Source organism: Oncorhynchus gorbuscha, linkage group LG14 (assembly GCF_021184085.1).
Source record: "Oncorhynchus gorbuscha isolate QuinsamMale2020 ecotype Even-year linkage group LG14, OgorEven_v1.0, whole genome shotgun sequence".
Taxonomy (NCBI): domain Eukaryota; kingdom Metazoa; phylum Chordata; class Actinopteri; order Salmoniformes; family Salmonidae; genus Oncorhynchus; species Oncorhynchus gorbuscha.
The window spans coordinates 30223858-30251447 of NC_060186.1; the positions used below are offsets into that span (position 1 = coordinate 30223858).

Genomic DNA, 27590 nt, shown 5'->3' on the forward strand with positions numbered 1-27590 from the left:
TAAGAATGTCCCCAGTCAATATATGTAACTGCCTGAGCGGCAACAGAACATACATTTATAATGTATTTTGTAGATGGTTCCGGCAATGAGGTGCTTTAAAACTAAAAGTGGATTTTCTAGTTCGCTGGAGACCCGAGGAACCTCAAGAGTTAACCATCCTTGTGAATAGGTTTTGTATCTTACGTCATTATATTTTAATAGCGGAGTTAGGTAAGTCGGAATGTAGTAGAGCTTTGTAAACAAAAAGGGAATAGTGAAGAGATCTACGGGACTTTAATAAGTTATGCTTCTAGATAGTTGACGCAACATAACATATTGGAAAATGGGACCTCATTCACTCATAGGGCTCTGGTCAATGGAAACACACTATATAAGGAATAGGGTGCCATTTGGGACACACTACAGCGGGCCTGACAGTCCAGGTTCAGATGTGTAGCTGGTCTAGTTTAGTTTCTCTAATTAACTCACACACTACAGCGGTACTGACAGTTCAGGTTCAGATGTGTAGCTGGTCTAGTTTAGTTTCTCTAATTAACTCACACACTACAGCGTTACTGACAGTCCAGGTTCAGATGTGTAGCTGGTCTAGTTTAGTTTCTCTAATTAACTCACACACTACAGCGGTACTGACAGTCCAGGTTCAGATGTGTAGCTGGTCTAGTTTAGTTTCTCTAATTAACGCCCACACTTGCTTTTTAAAACATTCGTGCAGCTCAACAACAAAAAAATACATACCACATCGAAGGACAATTAGTCACCACAAGCCAAGGGTTTTTGTGCTTGGTACGTGCAAAACTGATTAATGTTACTTAAAATATTGGCCCATGTGTGCAAGAAATCAGTGTGTGTGTATGTGTGTGTGAGTGAGAGTTAGCGAGCAAGCAAGTGATCAATCTGTGATAGCTAATATGGTGTGTGTTTCTTTGTCTGTGAACATGTGAGCGCTGTGCGTGAGACTGCGTGTGGGCGGAAATGTGTGTGTTTCCATCCAGTTGCGTCAGCGTGCTGTTATTAACGTGGTCAGACAGCAGGTCATTGCTCTCTCAGGGAGCACCAGCTCTCTTATCTGACTGGCTGCTCTCCATCCCACATAAACTAAACATTATTAAAGATTAGTAAATGGCTTCAGCTGGGACTGCAGGTTGGCTCTGAAAAGCTATTAGTTCTCAACCAATATCTGTTTTGGATTTCAATGTTAGAGCCAGAGGGAGAAATGATAACTCTTTGCTGCAGTCTTGTAGAGATAGGGAGAGAATGAGAGAGAAAAAGAGTGAGCCAGAGAGAGAGAGAGAAAGCGAGAGAGAGAGCTCTATTTTCATGTAATCTGACCATAACACCGGTTACAATCTAAATTCTCATGCGGTTTAGCAAACTCCCAGCATTTACTTTTGTTGGACGACATGAAAATAGAGCTCTTTGGCCACGACACCAGTGGTGGTTTTGGCATCTAAATAAGGAAGTGTAAGCAGAAAGGTCAACAGCATCATAAACTTTACCCAGTACCAGGACATTTTAGCCAAAAACCTGGTTGCCTTTGCTAGGAGGCTGAAATTTTGCCACAAGTGGATATTCCAGCAAGTAAATAGCCCCAACAAACATAAAAATCCACAAAAAAATGGATAATTGACCACAATATCAACATTTTGCAATGGCCATCTCAGTCTCTGGATTTGAAACCCCTTGGAAACCTGTGGTTTGAATTGAAGTGGGCAGTCCATAAACTCAGACGAAGGATATCAAGGATCTGGAAAGATTCTGTATGGAGGAATGTTCTAAGATCCCCCCCCATGTGTTCTTTAATCTCCAAATGTTTTTGTTTAAAAAAAGGCTCATTGCCGTTATCCTCTCAATGTGAGGCGTTAAAAGGTATTGAAAACATGGGTGCCCTATCATTTTGAGAAAAATAAAAACTTGTTCAACAAAATCTCTTTCTCTGAGAAAATGTTGTAAAGTGTAGTATACAATATAGCTCAGAATATGTATTATATATTTCATACAGTGTTTTTTGCTCATCTTTAGCAAGGGTCCCAATAACTTGTGTTAGGTCGTGCGTACATGTGTGTGTCTTTTTCTGGGTGCATGAGGGTTTTGGAAGGCCAATGGGGAGGGTTACTTTTGGGGGTTGATTTCTGGAATCCACACTCAGCAATAGGTCGTTATCAATAAAAAGTCGCATTAATAAAGTACAGTATTTCTCACATGTTGGTATTATGAGTTCATCTCTATAATTATTTTGTTTAGATTTTTTAAAGAATTGTTTGTGCATTGCCAGTCAGGAGCCCACTGTAGATGGCTATATGCAAATATTGTTTGATTTGCTTGCCATCTATACTGGTGATGACAGTAGTCAGACTGACAACTTTACCAGGACGAGGACTTGCCGATGTCAAATTCTTACCAAAAGCCTCATCTCTGATGAAGCAAGCTAAATGACACGCTGTTTGCCTAGCTAGCAACTTGCCAAATGCGTCAACTTCTCTCACGTATCTGAAAATAAATAATAAATTGATGTTTACTGATCATGAAAACTGTATAACTCTGATGATAGAGCTAAATGTGGAATCGTCGGAAATGTGTAGTTCTGACTATGCCCTTCAAGAGGTGATGATATTTAAACCAAATAGTTATAACATTTATTTAACAATCCCTTTGAAAACGGCACATCGTCAATGGTTTTAGCAGAGCTGGGGGTCTCCTTGCCCCCCAGCAGTCATTACGAAAGCTCTGCATTGTATTGTGACGTTTTCTTGATTAGGACCTATATAAACAATTGATTGAAGGTTGGTAAATAGCATGGGTTCCAGTATTCTGGAGGACATTACAATTCCATTCATTCATCATTCCAAGCCTTCATTTGGCAGAATGTGACCAATCAGTGTGCTCAGAAATAGTAACTCACGGAAACCCATAGGAGTGGTCACCATCTTGTTCTGAGTCATTATCACTTTCGGAGTCAAAAAGCAAGCTGAGATCTTACCGCTCTGTATTTTTTTTCAACATGACTTACCACGTGTAAGCCTATGCAACATTAAACAAATAAAAACAGTTCTGTAGGAATGAGGTTTGTGCTGTAGGCCTAATACATAATCACAGCATATTGGCTATATGCTTGGCCTGCCAATGTTGTTCTTTCTCAGACCATATTATATTTCAAAACTCAAGCTTTGTTAAAAACATTTATCAGTTGTTGTATCACTTGCAAGGCATATCTGAGCATAAATTGAAATAATTAGCAAATAATTATGTTTTTCATTTACTGTACCAAATGGTACCTGTATTTGATGGTCAGTCTCAGCGAAGGGAGGGAGAGAGAGCAGCAGAGGGTCTGCCTCTCACAGTCCCTGCTCTCTTCCTCCCTCCTGTGAGACTGACCAGAGAGAGGGCCACAAATGCATGTTGTTCCTATGAACAAATGAAGTGAAATATTCCCAGATATTAAAATAGACACAATGAGCTGCAAAGAATAAAAAGGCAGGCCTGTCAATACACTTGGCTACTCATTCATTGCAGCTGCAGTGCTGGTTGTAGCATGAGTGGAAGTAGGGAGAAGCGCATCATATGTTTTGGAAAAGTGTTGAATAAACACAGTGTTGGCAGTGCTGAATAAAACTTAAACATGAACATACTCTTTGCAGTATTCTTTGACAATCTCTCTCCGGTCATGGTTTTAAAAGTTGTGAAATCTCACATAGGCTAGTATCACACTTTGCTGTGGGGTCATGGAAGCTGTTGACGCAATGATTTTTAGCTATCTGATTGGCCAGCGCGGTAGGCACACTTGATTTAGCTCTCCTGGTTCACCGGGAGGCGGAATCTGTCCCTTCAGACAAATTAAATGGTTCAAAATGGGAACACGTTGCCTACCCGGTTTGCAAAAAATAGCAGCGCAAGGCTTTGTCGTTAGATATTCTACAGAAATGTTTGGTGATCGACTCGGAATGCCTTGAAGATCGACCGGTTGGTAACCATTGATCTAGGAAGTCTAAACGGTCTCTGATCAGACACAGGATAGATGAGCCTGCAGTATAATTGGTCTAATGGTGATGTCAGCAGGGGAACGGGATGATTACAGATCCTAAATTATGTCCAGATGAGATGTTACAGTCCTTACGTTACGGTGATGACAGGGAGCGTCTCATCCTCTCTGTTCTCAACTAAGAGCTCCTGTCCTGTATGGGGGATCACATGTCAGGGGTTAGGGGGTATATAGATCAGAGAGATGGATATGAAATAATTAAGACATGTTACATGACTGACCCCTATGTCACTTGTGATGTGCTGATGAGCTATACATAAGGTGTGGGATTACTACAATCCTGGAGCTGTGTCATGCCTGATATGTAAATGCCTACACCTAGAGAACAGAGAGAGATATAGAACATGTCTGTTACATGTTACAGGCCTGACCCCTGTGTGATTTGTGATATGTTGATGAGCTATACATAGGTTGGAGTTTCTTGTATAACATACTTTAGAATGATACCAATACTATACAACAGGTGGGTCTAATCCTGAATGCTGATTGGTTAAAACCGCATTCGAGCCGGTTGCCACCGGCTAAATCTATGATGTTGAAATGCCTATTTACTCTATTCCATCTGACTGCGCAATCCACTGTCTCATCAGCCCAGCCAAGCAACATATAAACTTGATCTCCATTATAGACATTATCTCATTCTTTTACACTAACATTTAGTTTTCAACAGCGGAGATTTGTATAAACCTTGCTGTCTGTCTGTCCGACATTTGCAACATTGTTTCAATTTTCAAATTCGATCTCCTGCTGTCCCATAGTAATGAACGTGTAGGCAGGCAACGTTTCTCAACCAGTTTAAATCACGATTCAGCTGCCATAATTTTTATAGATAAAAAAAAAATGTAATTTGAAAAAAGATATAACGAAACACAGCTAATTTGCAGTCTTTCCAGCTTCAGTTTGAAGTGATTATGTTACTGTATATGTGTTGTTGGAAAGCTCCTCTGAACAACAGTGTCCTGACAAGTAAGCACATTTTCTATGCCGGGCGAAATCGCGTCTCATCAGCTTATTGTTATTGATGTATGCAAATAAATGTCACTAGAAAACAGTTTATGCAAATGCAGGTACTTTTGAGCTTATTCTGGCTGCACTTCGTCTTGGGCCTAACAAGTGACGCAGCGGTCTAAGGCACTGCGTCTCAGTGCCAGAGGCGTCACCTCAGTCCCTGGTTTGAATCCAGGCTGCATCACATCCGGCTGTGATTGGGAGTCCCATAGGGCGGCACACAATTGGCCCAGCGTTGTCCAAGTTTGGCCGGAGTAGGCCATCATTGTAAATAGTTTAAGTTAAAGTTAAATGCATTTTTTAAATAAAAACAACACCCGTGCCAATATATCCTTCAAATATCAGCCTCTTTGGAATTATTACTTAAATAAATGCCTGCAGCTGGGCATGGGGTGGGGGTTTGGCTTTGCGTCAGTTCAATCACTGTGGAGGGTGGAAATACCTGAAAGCCTCATGCAATGCATGAGGTTTACATGAGCAATACAATACCTGCAACATTGACTAATGTTTTATTATTAGGTAACATGGTCTGGGTAAAGGGCCTGAGATACTAACGTTATCTAACGTTATCTAACTAACTTCATCATTAAAACAATGTCAGATAGTTTCAGTCAGGGATATCCCCCTGACTTTGTATAACATTTCCTTGACATTAAAAGCAAACCATAACTCTGGTAGGAAAATTACTACTAAGACATCATTTGATAAGGCGGGGGGTGTAACCAACAATATTTCCTCATGATGTTCCCCTTTGGTTTCTCCAGGGAGAAAGTGATTGTGAAATAAAGTCATGATGAAGACAATGAACTTTGTCTTACTTTAACAACTGGAGCAGAGAAAAAGAAGAAGAAGTTCTACATACATTGGTATTTGCAGTTGCCATGAGATCAGGGGAGTCTGTTGCCTTGCCGACCTTGTCTCTAAGGATATGACCTATTCTCACAGGTACTATTTGACAAAGGTGAACTCACATCAGTAGTATGCGTGTGGGTGTGTGTGTGCGTGTGTGTGTGTAACGTTCGTCGTTGGGAGAAAGAGAGAAGGACCAAGGTGCAGCGTGGTAAGTGTTCATAGTGTTTAATGAAGTACAAGAACACTGAACAAAACAATAAATAACAAACGAACAGTCCCGTAAGGTGAATGACAAAAACACTAAACAGGAAATAAGCACCCACCACTCAAAAGTGAAACCAGGCTACCTAAGTATGGTTCTCAATCAGGGACAACGATTGACAACGGCCTCTAATTGAGAACCATACCAGGCCAAACACAGAAATCCCAAATCATAGAAAAAAGAACATAGACAACCCACCCAACTCACACCCTGACCATACTAAAACAAAGACATAACAAAATAACTAAGGTCAGAACGTGACAGCGTGTGCAAATGCATTTTTGTTCTCCTTTTCTGTGAGCTATCCTGGGTGGTCATCCACTCTTAATCTAATCCCCATTATTAGGTGAGATTATGGTGTTCATAGTGACACATTTCATTTAGACAAGTATTTATCCTCTCTACTCTATTGTCCCTGCTTTGTGCCCCCATAGGATTTGGAATGTAATATAGAGTAATTTACTCTTCACTGAATAACAGATACTCTTAAATAACAGGTAAATGTACATTAGAGGTATTGCAGGGGAGAGAAAAATAACCCTTGATTGTCCATTGTCATACCTTGAATGTTTTCACTCCCACTGCGGAGAGGAGAATCCTTAGAGCTGACCTCATACACACATCACAGCCTGTGTTATTACAGCAGTCTAATGAACCAAATACACACCCAGTCCTCACATTTCTCCTGCCCTGGCACAGGCAGTCAACACACACACACACACACATGCAAATTGTTTTTTATTCTAACTTGTGGGGACCTAAAACTTATTTACATTCTAAATGTCCCTTAAACCTAACCCTAAACCTTACCCTAACCTAACCCTAACCCCAATTGCAAACCTAACACTAAACCTAACCCCTAAGCTTAAAATAGCCTTTGTCGTCATGGGGACGTGGGAAATGGGAGCATTTTCCTTGTTTTTACTATCCCTGTGGGGACCCACACGCACCCACACACACACACACACACACACACACACACACACACACACACACACACACACACACACACACACACACACACACACACACACACACACACACACACACACACACACACACACACACACACACACACACACACACACACACACACACACACACACACACACACACACACACACAGAGTGGAATCAGTCAACATCCTTCATTAAAGCATTTTTAATGAGGGTAAAACACTTCTTACCATTTTCCAGAAAGTCAGAATGATGACGTAAACCACAGTCAGAACAGGTAGAAATATAAAGGTGTGTGAATGACAACACCCCCATCACCTAACCAATATCCATTCTGTCTGATTAGTTTCCATGGAGAACAACAGTATGTTTTGGTCCAGACACCTGTCTGAAGCATGGAGAGGGTGGAGGTCTGGGTAAGGATAGGGGTGTGTAATGTTTTGGCGAGGGTCGACACTGAAAGCCAATACCGACCTAGAACCAGACCTTCATGCTGAGAAATAACAGGGCTCACTCGTGCCAGATTATCAGAGGAGTGTGTGTGTGCGACCTTGCTCAGATTTGACTTTTTACTTCTCTCTCTCTCCTTTCAGGGGTACCAGTCTGGAGGGGGTAGACTGAGCAAGGGAGAGCAGCACAGAGCATTGCTCTCCACAGGTCCTTATAAAGGCAGCAGACATTGGGTAAATGCTAGGCAGACGTTAGGTAAACTGAAACAGGCAGGACTCAATCAGTAGCTTTATACATAGCACCAATACGCCTCTCTGAGCTGGCACAGGCATCACTCAACATAGGGTACTGGGCAGGCATGGGGTGTGTAAGTGTGCGTGTGTGTGTGTGTGCACACAGGCATGCATGAATATGGGTGTGGGCAGGTGGATGAGTGTTGGTCTGTTTGTTTGGTTTGGATAGGAGTCAAGAGAAGCATATCTATATCAGAGGGATCAGCTCTTCCCTCTCTAGCTGTCAAATGGAGTAAATGGGTCAGATTCCCCTCTCACATGTCTTTTCCTGTACTGTTGGACAGATGCCTGCAGTGCTGGCTCATAAATCTTCTCAAAAGGTCACAGCACCCACTTACATTTTGTATGAAAGGTGCGAACCAAATAAGGTTTCTGATATTTACCACAGCTCATTGCTGTTTTCCCCTCAGAGGCACTAAAAACTGTCCTGGTAATTTCCCCATGGGCCAAGTCCTCTGCCACCACTACCACTGACTCTTCTCTCTTGTTTCTTATTACACGTCTGAGAGGCTGAGTTAGAGTAGTGTTTCATCTCCCTGTCTGACCCCTTTCTACACTGCTGCATGTATCACCTGAGAGAAGGAAAAATGCATACCGTTCCATAAGTATATATTTTATTTTCCCCCTAATTATTTTCTCTCTCTATTATTCTGGTCTTATTTCACTGCATAACTATGCTACTCCATTAAAGCATACGACCTAATTTGAAAAAGGGGTAATAAAATCTATACTTTCAAGCCCAATTATGGGAGCTCAGGTAGTTCTTTACACACACACACACACACACACACACACACACACACACACACACACACACACACACACACACACACACACACACACACACACACACACACACACACACACACACACACACACACACACACACACACACACACACACACACACACACACACACACACACACACACACACACACACACCACAGAAAACTAGTAAAGTTGTTTCAGACGGGTCTCAGAGCCAATAGTGTCAGCCTGATCAAGTCTCCAAGACTTCTAAAGGTGTCCGCATACATAGTTTCGGTTTGCTCCTAGCAGAACTTGGCTAGGCGAAGCGACCGTCTGTGCTCTCATACTCCCTATAAAGAACTTTGCTTGAAAAACAAGAAAAAAGCAGCAATATTGCTGTCGTTGGTCCCTCTTGAGCCATCATAGCAAAAACAAAGCCAGCAACATTACCTCAAAATAGTCAGAATTATTTTACGTTTTTGCCGATGAGGTCTTAGTAGCTCAATTTTACATCTAGTTAAGGTGCAGTATTTCTCAAGTTAAAAAATGTGTACGAAAACAACTCCCCGCTCTTTGAATGACAACAAACACTTAATGTTCCCACTCCTACTAGGGTAGTACCATTAACGAAGGGGCGTAAATTTAGGTTCCTGAAATTCGACTTGCCTCAAGAAAAACATTTGCATTCACGAACAGCTAAAAGAAAACCTGTTCAAAACGATCAAAGCAAACAAAATCGTAACCAAATGTTGTTTTAATATACAGTGGGGAGAACAAGTATTTGATACACTGCCGATTTTTCAGGTTTTCCTACTTACAAAGCATGTAGAGGTCTGTAATTGTTTATCATAGGTACACTTCTACTATGAGAGACAGAATCTAAAACAAATATCCAGAAAATCACATTGTATGATTTTTAAGTAATTAATTTGCATTTTATTGCATGACGTAAATATTTGATACATCAGAAAAGCAGAACTTAATATTTGGTACAGAAACCTTATAGTAATTTTTTTTTCACGTGAGATGGGAAAACTAGTTTTTTGAACATATGCTCTTGATGATAGAATGTAAACGTTTGGTAAAATCAAACTTGCTCATTTTTATTCACCATCACCATTCAAATGATATCACAAAACAAGTTTTGGCTTGTTGTTCCAAAAATGATCTCCGTTGATCAATACGTAAAGAATTTATGAAGCCGAATTAAGAAACCACTTTGGCCACCTTGTGTAGACTTGATGTCATTATCCATACATTTCTGGAATATTGTCAGGCATTACATGCATTTGAGCAACGATGTAAATCTATCTACATGTATTTGAAATACATTTTACGGGACATTAAAACTTCTTCGGGATCGGTGTCCCTTCCACGGGACGGTTGAGCTAATGTATGGTATGGTGGAGGACACGTTCCTCCATCGATGGGAGAGGGTTGGCAGCAGCTCCTGCTGACTCCATTTTTAAGGATTCTGTAACGCCCGGGGTGTAGTGGGGAAGAAGTCAGGCGCAGGAAGCAGAGAGTTCAGGGTAGCGTTCACTTTTAATGCACCACAACAGTGAACAGACGCCAACCAAACCAAATGCCCTAAACACGGGGGACTTAAACAGTCCAGCAAAAACCCAAACACACGGACAACCGTGACATACAGCCGTGTCCACATGTGCATCGAAATAATCCAGCACAACAGCAGGTGGGCCGGCTGGTAAATAAAGCCCAACCAATCAGCCTAAACTAGACACAGGTGAAACCAATAAACAGAAAAGGGGAAAAAAGGGATCAGTGACAGATAGTAGGCTGGTGACGACGACCGCCGAGCGCCACCCGAATAGGAAGGGGAGCCACCTTCGGCAGGAGTCGTGACAATACTTCAACAGGGGAGTGAGGTATGATGGATGCTTCTGGAGCAGAACTTTGTAAACAAGAAGGGAGCAATGAAGGTATCTACAGGATTTTAGTGAGGTCTAGCTGACCTTCTGATACAGGATGCAGCGAGGAGTATTAAAACTGTCACCTGTAATAAAGTGAAGGGTGCTATGGTAGATGGCTGCCAAAGGTTTAAGAGTAGTGGCTGCTGCTTTCTGGTAAATGGTGTCACCATAGTCAAGAACTGGCAGGAAAGTTGACGTTACAAGCTGCTTCCTGCTGTTCATGAAGAAGCAAAATCTATTCCTAAAAAAGAAACCCACTTTAAATCTTAGCTTTTTAACTAGCTCATCGGTATGCTTTTTAAACGTTAGATCTGTATCAATCCAAACGGCCAGATATTTATAAGTGAAAATGTAGCCCATCTGAGACATTCTTCTCTAATTTAAAGAATAACATATATTTCGTTTTGCCTGCATTAAGTAAACGTTTTATATCACATATGTCAGAGTCAAGGCCCTCGGGCCACATCCGGCCCGCGAGAAGGTTTTTTACGGCCCCTGGGATGATCTTGATTTATTATTAGAACCGGCCCGCAGACCGCAGCAAGCCGGCAGCCCGCAGATCTTTTACACGCACCAATACTACATTTCCCACAATGCAACGGTGACGCACCGAGCAGTAGGCTGCTTCATTTCAATATTTATTGGCACAGCAGTTGTCAGCATCACAGTAAAATTAACTTTCAGATACCCATCAAAAATGGCAAAACGGAAGGTGGACACTGAGAACCGGGGATTTCAAACAAGGTGGGAGTCGGAGTATTTGTTCACGGAGGTAGCTGGAAAACCTGTGTGTCTTCTGTGTGGAGAAAGTGTGGCGGTACTGAAAGAGTATAATCTGAGACGACATTATGAAACGAAACACGCGGACAAAAACAAGAATATGGACATGGAACAAAGGCTACAAAAGGCAGAGGAATTAAAACGAGGCCTCAAATCTCGACAGGCTCTGTTCAAAAAAGCCAAATCACAAGGCCAGGCTGCTGTCAAGGCCAGTTTTATTTTGGCAGAAGAGATTGCTAAATCAGCCCGGCCATTTACGGAGGGGGATTTCATCAAAAACTGCATGATTAAAGTTTGTGACGAAGTTTGCCCAGAAAAAAGGCAACTCTTTTTAAATGTGAGTCTGAGCAGAAACACCATTGCCGAGAGAGTAGACCAGTTGTCCATCAATCTAAAAGAGCAGCTTGTGAAAAAGGGAAAAGATTTCATTGCATATTCCTTGGCTGTGGATGAGAGCACCGACATTTCTGACATTGCCCAGTTGTCAATTTTCATCCGCGGAGTGGACTCCAGCCTAAGCGTGACAGAGGAGTTTTTGGCTTTACGTCCTATGCATGGCACAACTACGGGGCATGATTTGTATGAAGAGGTGTCAAGATGTGTAAATGAGACACAATGCCCCAGCTACGCATCCAGGCTGCTCAAACGTTGTCTATGTTTGGCAGCACATACCTGTGTGAACAACTGTTTTCTTTGATGAACTTGAACAAAACATCACACAGAAGTCGACTTACTGCTGAACACCTCCACTCAATTCTGAGGATTTCCTCAGCTCAGAGCCTTACCCCGAACATTGATGAACTTGTGGAAAAGATGGGACACCACCAAGTATCACCCTCAACCTCAAACAAGTGAACATTACTGTGCAATCACATATTTAGAGTTTTTACTCAGTTCAAGTTTAAAAGTTAAAGTTTAATATTTGTTTTCACTGCATGTTACTTCTCCTTAAACAAAGTGTTGTTTTTGATTAATAGATTTTTGCACTTTATTTTATTGTATTTCAATCCAATTATATTTTAAAAATATTTCAGTTGAGTGGATGATAGAAAATTGCTATTATTGTTTTTTTCTTTGAAGTAAATTTAGCCCACTTTTGCTAAAATAGAAAATATAGGCTACTGATGGTGCCTTGAATACCGGTTTCTTTCATTTAATGTTCATGTTATGGGGATTTTTATATAAAGGAAATTTGTCTTTTGTGTCTGTTGAAAATTAAAGATTACTGACAGAGCCATAAGAAAATATTGCTTTATTTATCTGATCATATTGGAATATATTTGTTAGGTTTTCAGTAGGTTCAATTAGGTTCACTAGACTATATGCGTCATTTAAAAAATTTTCAATGAACATTCGAACAGTCCGGCCCTCGGCTTGTAGCTAAATTTTTTATTTGGCCCTCCGTCCATTTGACTTTGACACCCCTGTATATCAACAAGGGCTTTTTGTAATGTAACGAATCAGATTGCAGCTATAACATAGCTTGGTCAACAGTCGGTGCAATGGCATACATAACTGTATTGAGTGAATACAGATGGATATTGCAGGATTTAAATCATATACCAATATTATTTATATAAGGAGTAAAGAGAACAGGTCCCAATACGGACCCATGCGGTTCGCCTTTCATAATATCGAGGAAACTAGACTTGACACCATCAGAAAGCACACATTGTGTCCTGCCTGTCAAATAGTTCTTAAACCATTTGCAAGACTCCATATCCGGGCCCATTTCAGACAGTTTTTGAATGAGTAGGGAATGGTCAACGGTGTCGAATGCCTTGGAAAGGTCTATACATAAGGCAGCACAATATTTTTTATGATCTAGGCAGTTTAACACATCATCTAAGACAAGCTTAGTGGCTGAAACAGATCTATGTCCAGGTCTAAAACCAGATTGTTGCATGTTTAGAATACAGTAAGAAGTTAAAGTTCTTAGCTGGGAGTTGGTCAGGGATTCTAATATCTTGTCTCGGCAAGATAACTTGGATATTGGATGGTAATTAACTAAGTCAGAAGGAACGCCGCCCTTATCTAGGGGGAGGACATTTGCCGCTTGTCAAATCTTAGGGATAACATCAGAAGCAATTGTTAAATAAGAAATACATGTTCAAGGTTCAACAATGAGTGGGGCAGAGAGCTCTAGTAAGACGGGGTCAAGTAAATCAGCCCCTGTGGATATGTTTTGCGTCAATCTTTACCAAGGCACTTAATACATCATAGACAAAATGGTTGAACTGAAAATAAAGTATGTGAGTCTGTTAGAGCATCATTCTCCACAATCTGTTTTGAGGTGACTAAAGGACTCCCTCTAGTGGAATGAGATACATTTTCAGAGACTATCATTGTAAACAGCTGTTATTAAAAGCATATCTACAGTATTTCACTTTTTAATGTGTACAGTATTGCTTACTAGGTGTTGTCCAATGACTTATGTATCCACTCCTTTAAATCAAATGGTGTACCTTAGCAGCGCTTCCCTTCCTTCTTTTTTTCTCCACTACAAATGTCTTGTTTGGTACAAGAGGCTGTCAAAACCTGCTGGGGCCACAAAGGGGTGAATCCTCAATTCAATAAATATATTAATATTGCTTTTTTAACCATGCATAGATAGACATGTATTTCTGAAATGTCTGAAGGACTGCCACAGACATAACCCACCAGTCACTCAACCCCAGCTAAGACAAAAGATGTTGCTCATTAAAATGTCTATAATATTCATTTGTAATGATTCGTGAGCGAGATTTAAGGCAGTTTAAGGTCTCTTATGCTGGCAATGGAACAAATATTCCACTGCCTGTAAACTTATGAGGAGCATTTGTTAGAATAATAGCTAAGAGAGTAAATTTTTCCGGGTGTTTAGTCAAGTTGATGCGAGTTAGTTTAGTTGAGTTAGATTTAGCTCTGTACAAATATCTTTCAGATTATCAGATGTTGGTGTCAACTAGTCCAGATTAAGATCATCCACTGTTAATAATTCAGATTTAGAATAGTTAGACAGCAGGTCAGACAATTTGTTAAGAGCACATATGGAGGCAAAGGGCGGGTGATAAATCCCCACGAGCTTCAGATTATTACCATGGCTCACATTTAAGAGATGACATTCAAATTGCTTAGGCACAGAGATGTTAATGGATAGAAAAACATTTAACTTGCTCTTTATGCATATGGTGACAGCCCCTCTGTCAAATCTAAAAACATTCTAACAGGTCAGATACACATCAGAGTCCGGCACAGACTTCTTTAGCCAAGATTAGGTTATAACCAAAACGTCTGCGTCGGTTTTGAGAAGAGTCACAATAAAGGCAATTTTAGAAATCAATGATTTAGCATTTACATGAATCAATCCAAGGCCGCAGCTGCGGGATTTCAGAACAGAAGTCATTTCTAATAACGAACATGCCATGTATTACTAAACACCATGGGTTTGTATTGAATACAACATACACGATTTAAAGCTGCAATATGTCACTTAGGAAGAAACCTAGAGAGGAACCAGGCTATGAGGGGTGGCCAGTCCTCTTCTGGCTGTGCCGGGTGGAGATTATAACAGAACATGGCCAAGATTTTCAAATGTTCATAAATGACAAGCATGGTCAAATAATAATAATCACAGGCAGAACAGTTGAAACTGGAGCAGCAGCACGGCCAGGTGGACTGGGTACAGCAAGGAGTCATCATGCCAGGTAGTCTTTAGGCATGGTCCTAGGGGTCAGGTTCTCCGAGAGAGAGAAAGAAAGAGAGAATTAGAGAGAGCATACTTAAATTCACACAGGACACCGGATTGGACAGGAGAAGTACTCCAGATATAACAAACTGACCCTAGCCCCCTGACACATAAACTACTGCAGTTATAGATCTGTCATTCTCATTGAATGCAAGTCTAAAAAAGAAAGTGGTAGATGTGTTCTATGTGCGCTATTTCTATGCTTCCCGTTCTTAAGTTTAATTTACTCTCTGTTTTGTACACCGCCTTCAACAGCTGAAAAATACATATTTTCCGTTATTGAAAATATTTTTCACAGCGGTTTAGATGGTACAATGATTTTTTGATGTCTTGTTACATTTACTGAAATTCAGCAAACTACTATCATTTTTGCAACCAGGAAATGGTGGAGCAATATCTGCATATTGCACCTTTAACTCTGTGGCAGTGTTCCCCATTTAACTGAAAGTGTAAAATGCACACTGTTTTCACTGTACTGTCCCACTGTTCTGGTGTTAAAATAACACTTTGAAAGTGTTAAAGATTTAACTATGTTGCAGTGTTCCCCATGTAACTCTTAAAGTGTTCAAAGGAACTAAATTGTGGTGCTTGCATAGCTTTACTGTGGAGTAGTATGCCACACCTACAGTGTGAAACATAACACTTGATTTAGAGAGTAACGTTTAATTTGTTTCCCAGGGTGCCTTTTCTTTTTGAGTAAATTGAGTTAACACCCATGACTGTATTTGTTAACACCCAGAGACATGTTTGTTTAATTATTTCCATTATAAAGGCCCGTGCTTTTGCCAAGTAGGTACCTAGGGGAACGTTATCATTTAAAATGAAACCCTATGAACCAATGCATTACATATATCATAAGGTCTTAATTATTAGTATAGTAAATGGCCTAGATTAACCCTAAAACAGTGGTGTTGGGAAACTCCTGGATGACAGGCCACATCAGGTCTGCATTACGCTTGCTTGCAAGGTTATGTGTATTGAAATCCAGCCTGGGATAGGATATCCAACAGGTGGCATTTTTATTCACCCGCAACCTGCATTCAGATTGACTGTGTGGATTAAGATACTTGGTTAAAAAAACACTACCTAAATCTTTTAAACTGGAAAAAAACATAAATCTAACCAATTGATTGGATTAGATTAGCAGAATGTATGTTATATATCTTTGTGTAGCATAAGATTAATGAATATATCAATATACAGTACATGCAGATATTTTTAAAAAATCGACCCCGCAGTAGAGCATGCTGGGAAATGTGATAATGATGGGCGTGGTTTTGATGGGACTATTTTACTTTCCACAGTGTAAAACAATAACTCTAGCTATTAACACCAACACTGGAGGTTATTTTATACCACTGAATGTTAATTTCACTCTTACAGAGTGAATTTAACTCCTGAATCAACAGTAGAATTATTACACTGAAAAATCAACACTGGCCAATTTGCTGTGTGTCTGTGTGATTGTGTGTGTGTGTGTGTCACTTTTTCAAAGGAATGGTACTAGGAGGTGCTAATTTCTATCTGGCTGATATATCTCCTATTCTTTAATTACGTCTTTCTATGAATAACAAGTTTACATTTCAGTTTCCCCCGTTAGTGACATGACTTCATGCTCTTCTCAAGAAAGGACTGTGTTGAGTGGAAGCCTGCCAAGGACCCTCCACCCCCTCTATACACATACACCAACACATGCACAAAATATGCACATGTATACACACACACACACACACACACGCACACACACGCACACGCACGCGCACGCGCACGCACACGCACACACACACACACACACACACACACACACACACACACACACACACACACACACACACACACACACACACACACACACACACACACACACACACACACACACACACACACACACACACACAAACAAATAAACTGTGGGTCTAGAAGAGTGTGCAAAGAGGATAATGGGATGATCAGGTGAGGTTCCTCAGTCTTTACTTGGTGCTACTTGTCATCAACACAGTATCCACTTACTCCACTGTTCTAGAGTTGTCCATGGATATACCGTATTGTATATAATGTTCCGGAAAAGTTTCCGTCTTTCTTCAGTTACAATTCAGCAGAAAAAACACACATCTGTAATTGCCGTATCAGGCCTGTATAGTTAGTTACCTCTTCCCCTTGACTTAACAAAATGACATCATTTTGGAATCTATGAGAATATCTGGCAGACTGTCCCATTTATTTTCCTTTGGTGGGGTGGGATGGGGGGTGGACCCCCAACTCTCTCTCAATTTCCTTCTCTCTCCATCTCTCTCTCTTTACATCCTCCACCACTCTCTTTTTTTGGGAGGGGTGGGATAGGGGTGGACTCACCCAACTCTCTCTCCCTCTTCATCTCTCTCTCTCTCCTCTTCATCTCTTTCTTTTTCTCCACCCCTTTCTCAATTAACCCCCCCTCTCTCTCTTTTAGGAAACCATGTTTTTATGGCAGGAGTCAACCAAATAAAAGCAGCCCCACCAGTCTGTGGGGGAGAAAAGCCGCTGGTTCAATGAAGTGATCTATTCAACTCAGTGTTTCTCTCTCTTGCTCTCTTCATTAATTACATACTGTCCTGCCTTTTCATCCTTTCTGTCTTTTGTTTTCTGTCTCTCTTACTTTTTATTCCTCTCCTTCTTATTCTGGCTGGCTGAGCTCTGACAAGGGAATAGAATCAAGAGTTTGGGAGAGGAAAAGGACATTTGGGAGCGAGATGGCGGGTGGGACGGTGGCGATGTTCCTGTATGGATTCCTGCTCCTGTCTCTGTGGAAACCTTCACTGCAAGGAGGTAGGACCCCCTTTACTATGGATATCTATTTAAATACACCCCTGTGTTTCAGGTGCCACTCTAAGCTTGTACACACAAAAAAAGGAGGGTTTCTCAAGGGTTCTTTGGTAAGGGTGATTGTTCTATGTGCATTTATAATGAGTCAAAGAATCCTTTGAACTCTTCAATGGTTCTTTACGGTTCACAAAAGGGTTTATTTTTGGGGTGTGGTTTGTACACAGCTCTTTTTGTAAAACCGTGATTGGGAGTGTCATTCCAGTTTATCTAATGTGTTGTGTTACTGTGTGAAATTACATATTTTGAATGGCTATGGCTAGTGACAGTGTCTTGTGTCAATTGTGAACAGTTGACAAAATTGGTCAGTGGGTTTTGATTCTTTCCACAGGGACCCCCAGCTGTTTCTGAGAAAGCTCACATTATTCAACAAGTAAATTAACATAATAATAACGCATTTGGAATTTTAACAATATAAAATGGTTGACAAGAATAAAAAACCTTGTATGGTTCTTCAAAAGGATCTACAAAGAACCTTTCAGATTGAGAATGTTCTATAAAGAACAATAAAACAATCTTGAGTGTTTTTAGTTGAAGTGTTTTCAGTTTTGAGCGTTGTACTGATTTGCTCAAGACGTATTGATGTATTATGCTATTTTGATAGATTTGTTAAAAATGTTCTCAACATATTTTAGATTTCAAAGTGTCTTTCAAAGTGTCCAACATTCTGGAGCTCTACTGTTCTGTGGAGTGACATAGAATCGGCCCGTGGAGTGTATTTACCTGCTGGTATTCCCTCTAGGAGTGGGGCTTGTAGTTCGAGTCCCACTCCTCTCCCCACTCTGCTCCCCGCTCCGCTACAGTACAGGCAGTTGCATAATTCAGAATTACCCATGATGCCATACTATAGGTAGACAGTGAGCTGTCTGATTGGCTGTTGGGTTTTGTTTAGCTTGTTTTGATAGGCCAGCTGAGGGTTTCTGGTTCCTATGATCTCTCCGCTCACTGGAACACAGGACTTAAACAGCTCTGAGAGAGGGCAAAGGTTGGAGGGTAATAACTATGTTTCTAACACTGTAATAAGCATGTAATAAGATCATAATATCAGTATCTCACATGTTCAACCAAGGTGCGTGAACTGTGGAACCAACTGGAAATACTGTATATTTAGCTACTGTTGGAGGAGAACAGAAGTTGAATAGAAAATGCAACTTTATTATTACACACTGATTGAAGAAAATGGCAAATCTTGCTGGTCTTTGGTAACAGTGAAATAACAGTGAGGTTTGTGGTTCAGGCTTAAGTTTATATGGAGTGTAACTCAATGAAAGGAAATGATTTGTAGAGCATGGTTCAGGTTTGTATGATTGAGTTCCCCATTGATAGAGAAATACTCAATACAGCATTGGGCCCCTCCAAGACTCTAACATCTATGCTGATGTGAGAAATCTGTCCTGTTCTGTTGAAACATACAGAACTGTCGTGTTCTTTTACAGACGATTCATGGCAGAAGGGAATGAGTAATATTGTCCACTTCACAGATACTGAATCTCCCACTGTGGATTATAGCAACATGCACAACAATTCCTGTACATTTCCAACCCACTGGGGTCTTGGTTACATATCACTGGAGTCTCTGGTCAAAGTAGTGCACTTTATAAGGGATATGCTGTCATATGGGGAACAACCTATACCTTTCTGCTCCACCGTGCTCTTGGTCAAGTCCAATGTTAGAAACAGATGTCCTTCTCATGTTCAGTTTCCTTTGAACACAGACCACAACTCTCCCAAAACTAGATGCATCATTTCTTATTATCTCTGAAACAGTGAAGAAACATGGCATTGATGAATGACTGAAAAGGGAAAAGACTAAAGTGTAAAAATCAATCATATAACAGATGACAAAACATAAATACATTCTTATAAAACTGCAGTTCCTCACAATAAAATGACAGCTCTTAATAAAGATTGTTTAAAAAAAGACCAGCTCTATACTGTTAACAAAATGATTTGAAACTCACAGCCTACATCCCAAATGGCACCCTCTACCCTTTACAGTGCACTAAGGACTCTGATCAAAAGTAGTGACTATATACTGTGTATCGGCTGCCATTTGCTGATGTAGCTGATGTAACTGCACGAGGGGGGCACAACAGACTTCCCTCCGTCGCATCATCTCTCACAGGCCTTTCTGTTAGCCTGCTAGCCCCGTGCCACTAGCTGCTTGAAGCCACGCACTGGACTTGAATGATCACCCGGCTACGCATGCCTTTTCCTAACGTCACCATGCCGTGTCGATTGCTGTTCTGGTTTGTAACTATTGTTTTATTTCACCGTAGAGCCTCTAGCACTGCTCAACACGCCTCGGCTAACAATTTAGTTCCACCCCCCACACACGCAGTGACATCACCTGGTTTAAATGCTATTTCTAGAGACAATATCTCTTTCATTATCACTATATGCACAGGTTTACCCCCACTGTATTCACATCCAACTATACCTTTGTCTGTACATTATGCCTTGAATATATTCTACCGTACCCATAAATCTGCTCCTTTTACTCTCTGTTCTGAACGTACTAGGCGCCCAGTTCTGTTAGCCTTTAGCTGTACCCTTATCCTACTCCTCCTCTGTTCCTCCGGTGATGTAGAGGTTAATCCAGGCCCTGCAGTGTCTACCTCCACTCCCATCCCCCAGGCTCTCTCATTTGTTGACTTCTGCAACCGTAAAAACTTTGGTTTCATGCATGTTAACATTAGAAGCCTCCTCCCTAAGTTTGTTTTATTCACTGCCCTAGCACACTCCACCAGTCCGGATGTCCTAGGCGTGTCTGAATCCTGGCTTAGGAAGACCACCAAAAACCTTGAAATTTCCATTCCTAACTATAACATTTTCCGACAAGATAGAACTGCCAAAGGGGGCGGTGTTGCAATTTTCTGTAAAGATAACCTGCAGAGTTCTGTCTTACTATCCAGGTCTGTACAATTTGAGCTTCTACTTCTAAAAATGAACCGTTCCAGAAACAAGTCTCTCACCGTTGCCGCTTGTTATAGACCACTCTCTGCCCCCAGCTGTGCCCTGAACACCATATGTGATTTGATTGCCCCCCATTCTATCTTCTGAGCTCGAGCTGTTAGGTGACCTAAACTGGAACATGCTTAACACCCCGGCCATCCTACAATCTAAGCTTGATGCCCTCAACCTCACACAATGAACCTACCAGATATAACCCCAAATCCGTAAACACGGGCACCCTCATAGATATCATCCTAACTAACTCACCCTCCAAATACACCTCTGCTCTTTTCAACTAAGATCTCAGTGATCACTGCCTCATTGCCTGCATCCGTAATGGGTCTGCGAGCAAACGACCACCACTCATCACTGTCAAACGCTCCCTATAACACTTCTGCAAGGAGGCCTTTCTAATCGACCTGGCCGGGGTATCCTAGAATGACATTGACCTCATCCCGGCAGTAGAGGATGCCTGTTTATTCTTTAAAAGTGCCTTCCTCACCATCTTAAATAGGCATGCCCCATTCAAAAAATGTAGAACCAGGAATAGATATAGCCCCTGGTTCACTCCAGACTTGTCTGCCCTTGACCAGCACAAAACCATCCTGTGGCGTTCTGCATTAGCATCGAATAGCCCCCGTGATATGCAACTTTTCAGGGAAGTTAGGAACCAATATACACAGGCAGTTAGGAAAGCTAAGGCTAGCTTTTTTAATCAGAAATGTGCATCCTGCAGTACAAACTCAAAAAAGTTCTGGGACACTGTAAAGTCCATGGAGAATAAGAGCACCTCATCCCAGCTACCAGCTACCCACTGCTCTGAGGCTAGGAAACACTGTTACAACCGACAAATCCACTATAATTGAGAATTACAATAAGCATTTCTCTACGGCTGGCCATGCTTTCCACCTGGCTACCCCTACCCCGGTCAACTGCCCGGCACCCTCCACAGCAACCCGCCCAGGCCCCCACCATTTCACCTTCACCCATATCCAGATAGCTGATGTTCTGAAAAAGCTGCAAAATCTGGACCCCTAAAAATCAGCCGGGCTAGACAATCTGGACCCTCTCTTTATTAAATTATCTGCCAAAATTGTTGCAACCCCTATTACTAGCCTGTTCAACCTCTCTTTTGTATCATCTGAGATTCCCAAAGATTGGAAAGCTGCCGCGGTCATCCCCCTCTTCAAAGTGGGAGACACTCTAGACCCAAACTGCTACAGACCTATATCTATCCTACCCTGCATCTCTAAGGTCTTCGAAAGCCATGTTAACAAACAGATTACTGATCATTTTGAATCACACCGTACCTTCTCCGCGATGCAATCTGATTTCCGAGCTGGTCATGGGTGCACATCAGTCACGCTCAAGGTGAACCTTTTGTGATTAGGGGGTATTTTCATTTTTGGAAAAATAACGTTCCTGTAGTAAACAGGATATTTTGTCAGGACAAGATGCTAGAATATGCATATAATCGACAGCTTAGGATAGAACACACTCTAAAGTTTCCAAAACTGTCAAAATATTGTCTGTGAGTATAACAGAACTGATATTGCAGGCGAAAGCCTGAGAAAAATCCAATCTGGGAGTGCCTCATGTTTTGAAAGCGCTGCATTCCAATGCGTCCCTATTGAGCAGTAAATGGGCTATCAACCAGATTACTTTTTCCCGTATTCCCCAAGGTGTCTGCAGTATTGTGACGTAGTTTTACGCATTTATCTTGAAGAATACCCGTAAGCGGCTACATTGCGCAACTGGTCACCTGATGTCTCCCAGAGTGATTCTCGAGTAAAATACAGAGGTAGCCATTATTCCAATCGGCCCTACTGAAAAAAACAATTGTCCCGGTGGATATATTATCAAATAGATATTTGAAAAACACCTTGAGGATTGATTATAAACAACGTTTGCCACGTTTCTGTCAATATTATGGAGCTAATTTGGAATATTTTTTGGAGTTTTCGTGACTGCAATTTCCGGGCGATTTCTCAGCCAAACGTGAAGAACAAACGGAGCTATTTCGCCTACAAAAATAATATTTGGGGAAAAAAGGAACATTGGCTATTTAACTGGGAGTCTCGTGAGTGAAAACATCTGAAGCTCTTCAAAGGTAAACGATTTAATTTGATTGCTTTTCTGATTTCCGTGACCAAGTTACCTGCTGCTAGCTGGACAAAATGCTATGCTAGGCGATCGATAAACTTACACAAATGCTTGTCTAGCTTTGGCTGTAAAGCATATTTTGAAAATCTGAGATGACAGGGTGATTAACAAAAGGCTAAACTGTGTCTCAATATATTTCACTTGTGATTTTCATGAATAGGAATATTTTCTAGGAATATTTATGTCCGTTGTGTTATACTAATTAGTGTCAGTCGATGATTACGCTCCCGCATGCGGGATGGGGAGTCACGAGAGGTAACGATATCATAACCGCCATCGATAAGAGACAATACTGTGCAGCTGTATTCATCGACCTGGCCAAGGCTTTCGACTCTGTCAATCACCACATTCTTATTGGCAGAGTCAACAGCCTTGGTTTCTCGAATGATTGCCTCGCCTGGTTCACCAACTACTTCTCTGATAGAGCTCAGTGTGTCAAATCGGAGGGCCTGTTGTCCGGACCTCTGGCAGTCTCTATGGGGGTGCCACAGGGTTCAATTCTCGGGCCGACTCTCTTCTCTGTATACATCAATGATGTCGCTCTTGCTGCTGGTGATTCTCTAATCCACCTCTACGCAGACGACACCATTCTGTATACTTCGGCCCTTCTGGCCCTTCTTTGGACACTGTGTTAACTAACCTCCAGACGAGCTTCAATGCCATACAACTCTCCTTTCGTGGCCTCCAACTGCTCTTAAACGAAAATAAAACTAAATGCATGCTATTCAACTGATAATTGCCCGCACCTACCCGCCCATCCAGCATCACTACTCTGGACGGCTCTGACTTAAAATACGTGGATAACTACAAATACCTAGGTGTCTGGCTAGACTGTAAACTCTCCTTCCAGACATTAAGCATCTCCAAAATGTAATCTAGAATCGGCTTCCTATTTCGCAACAAAGCTTCCTTCACTCATGCTACCAAACATACACTCATAAAACTGACCATCCTACTAATCCTTGACTTCGGTGATGTCATCTATAAAATAGCCTCCAACACTCTACTCAGCAAACTGGATGTAGTCTATCACAGTGCCATCCATTTTGTCATCAAGTCCCCATATACTACCCACCACTGCGACCTGTACGCTCTCGTTCGCTGGCCCTCACTTCATACTCTTCGCCAAACCCACTTGCTACAGGTTATCTACAAGTCTCTGCTAGATAAATCCCCGCCCTATCTCAGCTCGCTGGTCACCATAGCAGCACCCACTCGTAGCACGAGCTGCAGCAGGTATATCTCACTGATCACCCCCAAAGCCTTTCCTTCCAGTTCTCTGCTGCCACTGACTGGAACGAACTGCAAAGATCACTGAAGCTGGAGATTCCCATCTCCCTCACTAGCTTTAAGAACCAGCTGTCAGAGCAGCTCACAGATCACTGCACCTGTTCATAGCCCATCTGAACACAACCCATCTATCTACCTCATTCCCATACTGTATTTATTTATTTTGCTCCTTTTCCACAACAGTATCTCTACTTGCACATCCATCTTTTGCACATCTACCATTCCAGTATTTAATTGCTATATTGTAATTATTTTGTCACCATGGCCTATTTATTGCTTTAACTCCCTTATTTGACCTTATTTGCACTCACTGTATATAGACTTTGTTTTCTTTTTTGTCTACTGTATTATTGACTGTATGTTTTGTTCATTCCATGTGTAACTCTGTGTTGTTGTACAGGTATCTTATGTATAATCTTAAAGTGCAATTCCTTAAATTTGTTTGGTATACAATATTTGTCAGGCATCAACCAAGCATTATTCAAGACAATGACAGGAATAAGCATTTCCACACTTTGTTACGTTACAGCCTTATTCTAAAATTGATTCAATAACACTTCAATCTACACACTATACCCCCTAATGACAAAGCTAAAACAGGTTCATAGAAATGTTTGCTAATTTATAAAAAACTAAACAGAAACACCTTGTTTACATACGTTTTCAGATGCTTTGCTATGAGACTCGAAATTTAGCTCAGGTGCATCCTGTTTGCATTAATCATCCTTGAGATGTTTACACAACTTGATTGGAGTCCACCTGTGGTAAATTCAATAGATTGGACAGTGCACAGTTGACATTGCATGTCAGAGCAAAAACCAAGCCATGAGGTCTAAGGAATTGTGCGTAGCGCGCCGAGACAGGATTGTGTTAAGGCACAGAGCTGGCGAATGGTACCAAAACATGTCTGCAGCATTTAAGGTCCTCAAGACCACAATGGACTCCATCATTCTTAAATGGAAGAAGTTTGGAACCACCAAGACTCTTTCTAGAGCTGGCCGCCCGGACAAACTGAGCAATCCTGGGAGAAGGACCTTGGTTACGGAGGTGACCAAGAACCCAATGGTCATGCTGACAGAGCTCCAGAGTTCCTCTGTGGAGATGGGAGATCCTTCCAGAAGGACAACTATCTCTGCAACACTCCACCAATCAGGCCTTGATGGTAGTGGCCAGACAGAAGCTGCTTCTCAGTAAACGGCACATGACAGCCTACTTGGAGTTTGCCAAAATGCACTTAAAGGACTCTCAGACCATGAGAAATAAGATTCTCTGGTCTGATGAAACCAATATTGAACTCTTTGTCAGGAATGCCAAGTGTCACGTCTGGAGGAAACCTGCACCATTCCTATGGTGAAGCATGGTGGTGGCAGCATCATGCTGTGGGGATGTTTTTCAGCGGCAGGAACTGGGAGACTAGTCAGGATCGAGGGAAAGATGAACGGCGCAAAGTACAGAGATATCTTTGATGAAAACCTGCTCCAGAGCACTCAGGACCTCAGACTGGGGCAAATTTTCACCTTCCAACAGGACAACAACCCTAAGCACACAGCCAACACAATGCAGGAGTGGCTTCGGGACAAGTCTCTGAATGTCCTTGAGTGGCCCAGCCAGAGCCCGGACTTGAACCCAATCGAACATCTCTGAAGAGACCTGAAAATAGCTGTGTAGTGACGTTCGCGATCTAACCTGATTGATCTTGAGAGGATCTGCAGAGTTGAATGGGAGAAACTCCCCAAATACAGGTGTGCCAAGGCTGTAATCACTGCCAAAGGTGCTTCAACAAAGTACTGAGTAAAGGGTCTGAATACTTATGTAAATGTGTGTTTTTATTTATTTTTATTATTATTTTCAAAAATGTTAAAAAACTAACTTTTTCTTTTGTATTGTGTGTGCAAATTTGCAAAATGTCCAAAATTGTGCAATGGAACAAGTTAGAGTAAACTATCAGAACCATATTGAACAGTACAGGCAATGAGGAAATTAAACGGTGCTTTATAAACTATGACAGATTTAATACAGGCTGGGTTTACACAGACAGACCAAATCTGATATTTTTTGACAAATTGCATCAGATGATTTCACATCAGCTCTTTTTCAGAGCTGATCTGATTGGTCAAAAGACCAATTAGTGTAAAAGTATCAGAATTGTTCTGCCTGACATAGAACCGCAGAAGTTTTTTGGTCATTTAAGAGTCCAGAACAAATGAAAATATGGATAAACGGTTGTTTATTAACATATAAGGCCAAGCCCTTTGTATTTAAAATTTACATGGTATTGAAATCAGCCGTCCACTGTGGACTGACAGAATGAAAAAGGAACTGAGCCAGTAGAGAAAATCCTTCCTCTATTTTTCTTATTGGTCATCAGTGTTGCTAACAAGGGCAATATTTATCACAGACAATCAATCAACCCACCAATCAACCAATCAATCTGGCAATCAAACACACAATGTATATATATTTTTAACCACAATACAGAAATGTCCCTGAACACGAACTCAATCCCATACCTCACTTGACGATTGATTAGGTATTTTGGTGCTGGACTGGAACAAAAGCCTGGACTCCCTATAACTCTCCAGGACCAGAACTGGTTGTGCTATGTTTCAGGTGTGTGCTTTAGTTGTGTGTATACAGTGGTTTAACATGGTTGTGCTGTGTTCCAGGTGTGTACATACCTGCTGGTGTAGGTGAAGGAGCTGGGGCTGGATTAGGAGCTGGAGCAGGAGGCAGAGCTGGATTTGGTCCAGGTGGACCTGGCACCAGTTTTGGGCCTGGTGGTGTAGGCACTGGATATGGGCCAGGTGGTGTAGGCACTGGATATGGGCCAGGTGGCGGAGCCGGAGTTGGATCAGGAGGTGTAGGTGGAGCTGGCGCTGGTCCAGGAGGTGCAGGCTTTGGCCCTGGAGCCGGTGGAGGTTACACCAAGCCAGGGAAGACGGGAGGTAAGGGAGAACGTTAAACTATCAACTGCTATTTGCCATATCTTCAATTTAAGTCTACTAGAAAGTGTGTGCCCTCAGGCCTGGAGGGAAGCAAAAGTTAGGCGGCAGGGTAGCCTAGTGGTTAGAGCGTTGGACTAGTAACCGGAAGGTTGCAAGTTCAAACCCCCGAGCTGACAAGGTACAAAATCTGTCTGTTCTGCCCCTGAACAGTCAGTTAACCCACTGTTCCTAGGCTGTCATTGAAAATAAGAATTTGTTCTTAACTGACTTGCCTAGTTAAATAAAGGTTAAAAAAAATTCCCTACCCAAGAATAGTAAAGCCCCCTTTA

At 41.6% G+C, this 27590-nt stretch overlaps 1 protein-coding gene across 5 annotated transcripts in view; it reads left to right on the forward strand.

The window, feature by feature from the left end:
* Positions 1 to 17537: 17537 nt before the first annotated feature.
* Positions 17538 to 27590, forward strand: part of LOC123994765 (fibroin heavy chain-like) — a 71723-nt gene continuing 61670 nt past the window's right edge. For 4 of the 5 annotated variants that reach the window (XM_046297745.1, XM_046297746.1, XM_046297747.1 and 1 more), the window contains exons 1-2: positions 17538 to 17854; positions 26983 to 27261. In XM_046297745.1, coding sequence (XP_046153701.1) covers positions 17779 to 17854; positions 26983 to 27261 — 355 coding nt within the window. In that variant the 5' untranslated portion in view covers positions 17538 to 17778. The remainder of the gene's footprint in view (positions 17855 to 26982; positions 27262 to 27590) is intronic. The other variant, XM_046297749.1, reaches the window with a different exon arrangement.